This window comes from Magnolia sinica, chromosome 7, assembly GCF_029962835.1.
Source record: "Magnolia sinica isolate HGM2019 chromosome 7, MsV1, whole genome shotgun sequence".
Lineage (NCBI taxonomy): Eukaryota > Viridiplantae > Streptophyta > Magnoliopsida > Magnoliales > Magnoliaceae > Magnolia > Magnolia sinica.
This window is the reverse complement of record NC_080579.1, coordinates 18,066,139-18,075,652: the sequence shown is the minus strand read 5'-3', so window position 1 is coordinate 18,075,652 and position 9,514 is coordinate 18,066,139. Positions and strand designations below refer to the sequence as shown.

At 38.0% G+C, this 9,514-nt stretch overlaps 1 protein-coding gene and 1 long non-coding RNA gene across 13 annotated transcripts; one reads left to right on the top strand and one right to left on the bottom strand.

Annotated features, from left to right (window-relative positions):
• Positions 1–2,805: 2,805 nt before the first annotated feature.
• LOC131251155 (probable phospholipid-transporting ATPase 4) lies at positions 2,806–9,170 on the top strand. 12 transcript variants are annotated; one of them, XR_009173630.1, is made up of 7 exons: positions 2,806–3,000; positions 3,242–4,043; positions 6,474–6,588; positions 6,759–6,838; positions 6,966–7,008; positions 7,093–7,207; positions 7,453–7,646. XR_009173630.1 is itself a non-coding variant. In XM_058251688.1 (3 exons), the coding sequence occupies exons 1-3, from the start codon at positions 4,879–4,881 to the stop codon at positions 7,583–7,585; spliced, it is 270 nt and encodes an 89-aa protein (XP_058107671.1). In that variant the 5' UTR covers positions 4,804–4,878; the 3' UTR covers positions 7,586–7,646. The 12 variants fall into 12 exon arrangements, 4 of the variants coding, with proteins under 4 accessions (XP_058107671.1, XP_058107673.1, XP_058107670.1 ...); XR_009173625.1 differs by having other exon boundaries at positions 6,474–6,631; positions 6,750–6,838; XR_009173628.1 differs by lacking the exons at positions 2,806–3,000; positions 3,242–4,043 and adding an exon at positions 5,905–6,335.
• LOC131251156 (uncharacterized) lies at positions 8,000–8,818 on the bottom strand. Its single transcript, XR_009173631.1, has 2 exons — positions 8,682–8,818; positions 8,000–8,251 (listed from the first exon to the last, which is right to left on the bottom strand). It is a non-coding gene; the product is annotated as an uncharacterized LOC131251156 (long non-coding RNA).
• Positions 9,171–9,514: the final 344 nt, after the last annotated feature.

The following is a 9,514-nucleotide window of genomic DNA, read 5'->3' as shown; positions in this document are numbered from 1 at the left end:
TGACCTTCAAAATCACTTTAACTTCATAAGAATTTCAAGGAAAAATTTAAAAAAAAATTACAATTTTTTGCTTAAGACTATGAAAATACTGATTAGGTAACCTAATCTACCATCCCTAACCTAAAATTTACATTGTCCTCAATGTAAAAGATATAAGCATGTAATGCACATGAGACAACAAAAGTGAAGGAGAAGTGATGGAAAGATAGTACCTGATGACGGAGTCATGCGGCTTTTTCCCAAAGAGATTTCAGCGTGAAGGCGGCTCGGTACAAGAGTTAATCCAATAAAAGCAAACTATCCTATAACACTGGAAAATAAACTAACGTAACAGCATAAAGCCGACTAACCTAGAATGACAAAAAGTGAACTACCCTAGTTCTATGAAAATAGTAAGCCCACCACTACCTCCGTTAGACCAGAATATCAATCCTGGTACACAGAATCATTCAGAGGCATGGCCATGTCATCTGAATCAAATTTCTCAACTAATGGCTTTAATCGATATCATTTACTTTAAACTCATTGTCATTGTTTGGATTCCGAATCTCAACAGCCCTATGAGGATAAACAGTGATAACGGTAAAAGGGTCAGTCCAACTAGATCAGAGCTTACCCGGGAAGAGATGTAACTGAGAATCATATAAAAAGATTTTCTGACCTGACATGAATGATTTTCGATGAATATGTTAGTCATGAAATGCCTTCATCCTGTCCTTGTAAATTTTTGAGTTCTCGTACGCATCGTTCTAGATTTCTTCAAGTTTATTTAAATGAAGTTTATGCAGTGAGCCAGCGTTGTCCAGATTGAAATTCAGATTTTTGATCACCTAATAGGCCCTATGTTCCAACTCCACAGACAAGTGACAAGCCTTCCTATAGACAAGTCTAAAGGGAGACATTCCAATAGGGGTCTTAAATGTAGTACGGTAAGCCCATAAAGCATCGGTCAATCGGATTGATCAATCCTTACGATCGAGGTTAACCGTTTTTTCAAAATGTGTTTAATATCTTTATTGGAAATCTCATCTTACTCACTTGTTTGTGGGTGGTATGGGGTACTCACCTTATGAGAGATACCGTATTTCTTCATTAAACTCTCCAATGGTCTATTACAAATTAAAGTGTAAGCCCCCATCACTAATGATGGCGGGAAGTGTTCTGAACTGGAAAAAGATGTTCTCTTTTAAGAATTTAATGACCGTGCGATGGTCATTATTCTGACATGGAATCGCTTCAACCCATTTAGTGACATAATTTACGACGAGCAGAATGTACAGATTTTCAAAGAATTTGGAGAATGGTCCCATGAAATCGATGCCCCAACAGTCAAATGCCTCTAAGCTGTTACCTGGGTAAAAATTAATCCGCTCCCCTTAGTAACCTCTACAAAAGTACTTTCCACTCTTTTCTGTTCTTCTCTACATCTTCTCAGTGTGGGCAAATTAGAGAGTTTCCTCGAGTTTTTAACATCTCATACATACACCTGATAATGTTATCCATCATCAAAGCACTACAAGAAAGTAGGCCTTTAGCCTCAATTTTTTAGCTTCGGTTCAAAAAAATGAGGCTAAATATGGTTTTTAGCCTCGGTTGTAAAGGAACTGAGGTTAAAAATTCACTTTTTGCCTTGGTTGATGAGAAACTGAGGCCAAAACTCTACCCTATTACCTCGGTTGGTGAGAAACTGAGGCCAAAAGTCTGCCTTTTTGCCTCGGTTGGTGATCAACTGAAGCTAAAAGTTTACCCTTTTGCCTCGGTTGGTGAGCAACTGAGGCTAAAAGTCTGCCCTTTTGCCTCGATTGTTGAGAACTAAGGCCAAAAGTCTGCCCTTTTGCTTCGGTTGGTAAGCAACTGAGGCCAAAAGTCTGCCCTTTTGCCTCGGTTGGTGAGCAACTAAGGCTAAAAGTCTGCCCCTTTACCTCTGTTGTTGAGAACTGAGGCCAAAAGTCTGCCCTTTTGCCTCGGTTGATGAGAAATTGAGGCCAAAAGTCTGCCCTTTTGCCTCGGTTGGTGAGAAACTGAGGTCAAAAGTCTGCCCTTTTGCCTCAGTTGGTGAGCAATCAAGGCTAAAAGTCTGCTTTTTTACCTCGGTTGTTGAGAAACTAAGGCTAAAAGTCTACCCTTTTGCCTCGGTTGGTGAGAAACTGAGGCCAACAGTCTGCCCTTTTGCATCAGTCATTGAAAACTGAGGCCAAAAGCCTACCTTTTTGCCTCGATTATTGAAAATTGAGGCCAAAAGTTTACCCTTTTGTCTCTGTTGGTGAGCAACTGAGGCCAAAAGTCTGCCCTTTTGCCTCGGTTGGTGTACAACTGAGGCCAAATGTCTACTCTTTTGCCTCGGTTGGTGAGTAACTGAGGCTAAAAGTCTATCATTTTGCCTCGGTTGGTTAGTAACCGAGGCTAAAAGTCTGTCCATTATTTTTGGAAACTCATTTATGGAAGTGGGCTGAAAATTTATTTCACGAAGACGTCTATCATTGAAGCCTTCTTGAGGCTACCGAACTCATCACGGTGGGCCACGGTAAGATTTCAAAGGTAAATGGCCCATCATCACTGATCCATGCATTATGGCCCATTAGAGTGTTGAATCAGCCTACTATTTTGGGTCCCATTCTAAAATAATATGTAATAAGAGATGGATGGAGCGGATGCCATGTCATGGTGGGCCCTACTGAGCTCTTTGCTTCATGGGCCGGCCAGGCCTTTTTGCCTTGGTTATTGAAAACTGAGGCCAATATCGCAAAGTAGCAACGGTAATTTCGACTTTCCAAAGTTATAGTGGCATTTTCGTTATTTTCAGCTACAAAAGCAAGCCGCCATTCCTCTCACTCAGAGGCTTTTCTGGCAAAGGGTCTCTCAGCGAGTCCAAGCAAGTCTCCCAAAACCCTCATTTCTCTCGATTTCTGCTCGGAAATCGCCATTTCTTTCTTCAGTTCCAACCATTTCATCAATTGATGGCGAAAGGAGCTTCGGAATTCTCGTTTCTCAGACGTGCAGGTCGGTATTGCTCTTGTTCCCGCATTTTCTCGTTAAATCTCATCGAAGATCGGATGTTCTAGCTCTCAATTTCGCTTTTCTTGATTTGTTTGGAATTTCTTTGCTGTTTTGCTATTTTTTCTCGATCGAGAACCCTAGATCGTCTGGTTTAGAGAGGAATGCAGAGATTTTTTATTTTTTATTTTTGTGGAATTCTGTCGGATTCCCATAAAGAAGATCTTTGCGATTTCCTTGTTTGCAGATTTTGATTCTTTTCGCATGTTTTCAAGCTGTTAGAAGCCTTATCATTTAGATCCAGATCCAAATCCATTCTCTCTCTCTCTCTCTCTCTCTCTCTCTCTCTCTCTCTCTCTCTCTCTCTCTCGATTGGAAGAAGGAGAGCTACTAGAAGACCTCCTTATCATTCAGATCCAGATCCAAATCAGTTCAAGGTAAGCTCAATTCTTTTCATTTTGCTCCTTCCGCTCCTTTTCTCTCGATCTCAAATTTGATCAGATTAGGAGAATAGAGAAAGATCTGTTATGTATTATATTTTTTAGGAGCATGCACTTCCTGCATCCCACTTCCCTCTGCTAGCAGAAACTGATCCTCATTGGAGATGGATGTGATTCATCTTCAATTTAGATAATTTTGCATTTGGGAGCGGTTGTGGATAACTAGCTGTAGCATGACAGGAGTGATCTATTTTTAATTAACCTTGTAGATCTTAGATTTATCTGTCTTCCCAGCTATTTTTTTCCCTGGTTTTCTTCCTAGAGCTATGCCAAATTTCTAGTTGTTGTGCTGCTCTGCAAATTGAAATCTTCCATTTCCTTACTGCTTTGACTCTGTTTTTTGGTGATATGTTTTATTTTTGTATTATTTTTGTCTGTTTCTATATCTATCTATCTATACATACATACACACCTACCTAACTCATGCCATGCATAAATATACACGATACAGACACATTTTGGTGATGTGAGTTATTTTTGTATTATTTGTCTAATCTTTAGAAAATTAGGACTGTCGAGCTCGATGGGAAGACGATCAAGCTGTAGATTGTGAGTAATTTGGGAATATCCATTTGAATTTCTACTATTTGTATGATTTTATTTCACTCTTGAATGTTTAAGTTATTGGGTTTTCTTGATGCCAATATATTTGCTTTGGCAAATCTAACTGAATTCCAATGGATGTTGTCCTTTTTGTCTTTCTTTTTTTTGTAAAAAATTTTAGTTGGTAAGTTGGGATCGAACTTTGGCTCTAAGAGTTGATCTTTATATTCATGTCTACAGGCATATCTTATCACTTCTTACTCATTGGTTGTTTGCTCTTATCATTTTCGGTACTTTGTCCAAGATAGGATGCCGGTTCAAATTGCAGGTAAGGCTTCGTTTGGATGGAGTTTCCTAGAAAATTATCTAGGGGAACACATGGGGCCCACAGTGCCACATGAGAATCCCTTTGTTATGCAAATAATGGGAAATTCTAAGTACTTGGAAGCCTGCATGCTCAAGAAAATTTTCATGGGAATCTCCATCTATGTGAAACCTAATGCAAGTCTGCTGTCCATGCCAATAATTTGATTTTGTGTGATGGATTAATTGAATGGCTACTGATTTTTAATAAACATAACAGGCCTATTTTGTTGGGTCACACAGTGTACATATTTTCCCCTTCTTTTTGTATCGGACATATATTAGAAAAATAAAATAAAATTAGCTGGGAGTCTGGCACATATACATGTAACTACTGCAAGATATCCAATTGGTAATTGTTTTTTTGGTTTTAGAACTATATTTATTTCACGTCACTTGATCACGGGCCATGCTTTTTTGCTTCATGCTTTGTTTGCTAATGAACTTGGAGATCTAGGAATGTCTGATGGTTTGAACTATGAGAACCAAATTGCTGTTGGATTCTTGTATGTAAATCACTGCCTTTCTGTCTTTTGTAGTTATGTAGGAAAAATGTTTAGGCATTCCCATGTGTGATGCACATGCAATTTACTAGTGTGTGCATGCTCACACACACGGTACAATTCCACACACATGGGAAACAAAGCACAATTCCTGATTCTTTTTAACTTCTTATTTTTCAAAAACAGGCGATTCCCTGCTCTTGCTTTTTGCGAAACTGCAACTAAAGTTCTTGTCTTGATGATGGTTTCAAAAACAGGCGATGCCAAGAACAACCACCTAGTGACTTCTCTATTGCTCAGTTCCAGTTTCTGGAGCGACTACTTGTCGTCCATGGGCACTGGTGCTACAAGAGGATTGCCCAAATGGTAAGAACTACAAAATCCCTTCTTTCTCTACTTCCACTCAACACAAAATTGTATATTTATATGGGTTGCATGGCTAATTTGTACTCATGGAAACTACATTGCATTCAGATCTATTATTTCTTTTATAAGAATATTTTATTTGACTTTGGATTGGGTTGTTTTTTTGACTTTGGATGACACCTGTAATGTGTATGGCACAAGCATGGATATATCAGTTCAAAGTGCTTCATTAGAATGCCTGATTTTGTGTTTCAACAAGAAGTATATTTATTCATTTTGAAATACTTATTCTGCATTTTTGTCTACCTAATTTATGTTGATCTATATGGCTGCATAGTTGGATAGTCTGTTGTAGGCACAGACCCTATGGTTTGAAATTCTGAAATCACAGATAGAAACTGGAACACCGTATATTCTTTTCAAGGTATTTTACTAAGTGAACAAAAGATCCTCCATAATCATTTAAATCCCATGGTTGTGTGGCTTTGATGTTGATTTGTTTATTTAGGACACTTGCAATAGTTCACAGACTATTGTTTTCGTACCGTGCATTATCCCTTAATCAAATATCCACATTTGTGTTTTATTTTAAATGGTTGTGTTTTTGTAACAGGGTCATCGTTTTCCCTTTTCATACCCTTCAGGAACAAGTCCTTGTATTGAGATGTTGGATAACTGAGGATACAATATGAATTAGTAATTCTCATGAATAAAAGGCCAATCAACTTGGAAGTTCCCTGCCCTCTCGTGGTGAACTGGATTAAGAGAAATCCAGGTCATGCTCATCTTATCACAGGAAAGTAGGGTGGGATCAATTGAGTTGCCTAGGAAAACAGAACATGAGGGGAAAAAAATATCGAAATGCATGTGGTGGGTATTTTTCTTGTTAATACCTGTGATCATAGCTTCTGGAATTTCTCATTGTGATCATAGACAATTCCATGCCCCAGTCCTGTAGTTTTGGATGCCACTAACTATTGGTGTGATTCTATAAACTTTGAATCAGGGGTCTCATCCATTCAGTCCATATGCTATGCCTTCACCAAATGGCAACACCGAGGCTTCTGTTAGTTACATGCTTAAACCAACCTTTATTTATTTATTTGTGTTTTTTTTTTTTTTTGGTTAGGCATGCTATATGTGTGGTATGATAGATATGTGAAATGTTGTTTGTATAAATGGATCATGACACATTTTTCCGTAGGGCATGGAAATGGATGGTAAGTCATCTGAAGGTAAGGAAAAGGGACCCATGAAGAGATCAAAAGGAAGTTTAGGCAGCTTGAATATGCTTATGGGCAAGGATAACAGTGAGCCGGGTAAAACATCTGGAGCATCTGGGAATGGATTTGTCTCCCAAAGGTATTATTGATGCCCAGGAGATTATTTCCATCATCATAATTTATTTAAGATGTTTTGGCACCCATTCAATTGCATACTGACTACAACTGATAATTGAAATGAAACCTGAAATCTGTAGTGGTGACAGTGCAAGTGAAGGTTCCAGTGAAGGAAGTACATATATGGAAGTTTTCAACTTCAGTGAAAGATGAGTGCATATATGACTTTGTGAGTCCAATGCCTTTTTAGAAATGCAATTTTAGTTGGAGCATATGCATAAAGTATCATTGTCACTGTTTTGGATGTAAACACTACCCAGACATTTTGTATTCATATTTCCACTCATCATGTGCAGGACACACAATAGAAGGCAAGCGGTGGGAAGGATTCTTTGGAAGGTAGATTTATCAAAAATGTTCCTCCCTGTCATTACATGGACATTTTTCAATATTGAGCAGGGTACCATAATCTATGAATTGCAGCTGAGGTGTCTAAGAATGGGAGTTCCGTCCGTGGTCCTCAGAATGGTGTGGCTCGCAGTCCATCACAAACAATGTTGAATCAAACAATGCCTGTCATGCCAATGGCAACACTTGTGTAAGTTGCATGCTTGCATGGTTAAGCCTCGGTACAGAATTATTTACTGGCACTCTCATGCGGAAAACTCCATTCTTGTTATGCTTTGCTGTATATGTTACTTGACTATCATAAGATAACTATATGTACAATTCTAGAGTTTGGGATTTTATGTTTGCCAGCAACAACTAGCAGTTTTGTATCATCTCAAGATGTTGGTGGGTATAACTGATTATGTTGCATGTTTCTCATGCCCTTGTAAACAGGCTCTTCACTACAGTCCGAGTTTCTTTAGGATTAACATATGATGTATCCTTTGAGCTAAGCCAGTTTGATAGGTTGAAACTCAGGTGGTATGTGGTCTCAGTAACTTCAACTCCTGGCAAGGTAACAATCTAGTGTACATCCATGTGCTGACTTAAATTCTTGTATTCTCTAGTCTGTTTCTCTCTAATTCTTTCCCTTAAGCTGTTGTGTTGATGCATGTAAGAATGTTCTGAGAGGTTTACATGACAGCAAGATTGCCCAAAGGGAGCTGGATCGAGTTAGTATTTTTCCTTTGCTCACCTCACCTTATCCCAATTTTCTTGCAATACTACCACAATCTTTTGTTTAAGGGGCTAATTGGAGCCTTTTAAAATCAACTAGATTCCTTTTGAAGCATAGGTTTCCTCTAAGCATGCATTGGGTTACTATACACAGATCTTAAAAGTGGAAATGATTATGTGCAAGTAGGAGATTATTAAAAAAAACAATCCTCATAGGTTATTAACATGATTAATAGAACTAAGTAGGATTTAAAAAAAAAAAAAAAATCCTCATAGGTTATTAACATGATTAACAGAACCAAATAAATGGGTTCAAATCATTTATAAAGGTTATGAGATTCAATAGCATTCTTAAGTTATTTATTATCACCATTATGTTAGCTCAACTTGCTTGTTTTTTCTACCTCAACGCTCACAGCGGCCCTCACAGTTGCAGAGATTCTGAAGAAAAAAGGTCTGGCTATTGAGAAGAGTAAGCCCAACTTGGGTTGTTGCCTATCATGTTCCCTTGTCAACACTTGAGAATTACAAATAATAATAATCTGATTTCCATCATGAGCAGGCATTTTGATGTCTACAGTTGACATGAAGGATGAATCCAAGGGCCGTCTCATTCCAAAAGCGAAGGTTGGCACTGTTAATGCTAGTTTTTTAATATTTGTCATGTCAAATTAATCATCCTTACTACCTTCTTCTTCTTCTTTTCTTATTTGAAGTGATCAAATTCAAATACCCATGCTTTTTTAACCAGCATGGTTGATTATTTCTGCGGTTTTATCAAACCACCCCCCTCCGTTTCTTTCAAAAAGACACAAGCATATATAATTCTTATCTTTGGCTACACTAGTTACTTGATCTCAACAACCAGACTTCTGTTTACTTTTTATTTTTGGGAGGTAGCTATTTGCATACAATGATGTTTGCAGTTGTAATGTTTTTGTTCTTACTTGTTATAGATTGAGGTATTGCTGGGGAAGACTGAGAAATTCGATGATCTGATTGTTGCCATTGCTGCCAAAGGGAGGCAGTTGGAGACAATAAAGCATGATGGCAAACCATAGCTCTGGAGTTCCATCATATTCTGATTTTCATTTCTTTTTTCCTCCTGGTGTCCTGTTTAAGTGATAGAGGTTATGGAATTTTCAAGTAGAGCTGCTGCTATCATTAACTGAAAAGAACAGAGTTGAGAGAGGCCTTTTTCTTTTCTCCTTTTATGGGAGTTATTGATGATATAGACAATCTGTTGTTTGGTGGTCAGACTGCTGTTGTATTGTTTGAGTCTTGTTTCAGCATCTTCCTTTGACTGATGCTGACTGATTGATAGCAAACAGTAAAAGCTTTGGTGATCTTCCATCTTTGTTGTTTCCAAAGGATATCGGGCAGACATTGCCTTAACTAGTATTGTCCATAATCTGAAAGTAGATCCTTCTTCTGAAGCCATTGATTCCAATGTGGTATGTGGTTTTTTAGTGTTTTATAGTTTTGATTTCTCTTTAGTGATATACTTTCACTTTATATGGTGAACTAAATCTTTGTCGGCTTTTGCTTTGGACAAAATGATGTTAAAAATTAAATTTAGCCTCAGTTGATCCCAACAAAGGCTAAATTTATCTTTAGTCTCAGTTTTGCCTCAGTTACCTAAATTGAGACTACAACTCCCATGGCTAAAGGGTTTAGCCTCGGTTGTTGAGAACCGAGGTTAAAAATAGATTTAGCTTCGGTTGGAAGCAATTAAGGCTAAAATTTGGATCTAGTCTTAGTTGAAAACAATGGAGGCTAA

What these genes read in the sequence shown, in the direction of transcription:
- LOC131251155 (XM_058251686.1), top strand. Translation starts at nt 5,034, where the DNA reads ATGGGAAACAAAGCACAATTCCTGATTCTTTTTAACTTCTTATTTTTC. An exon ending in ACAAGAGGATTGCCCAAATG is followed by an intron (nt 5,270 to 7,452) that starts GTAAGAACTACA and finishes CCTTGTAAACAG; the next exon opens with GCTCTTCACTACAGTCCGAG.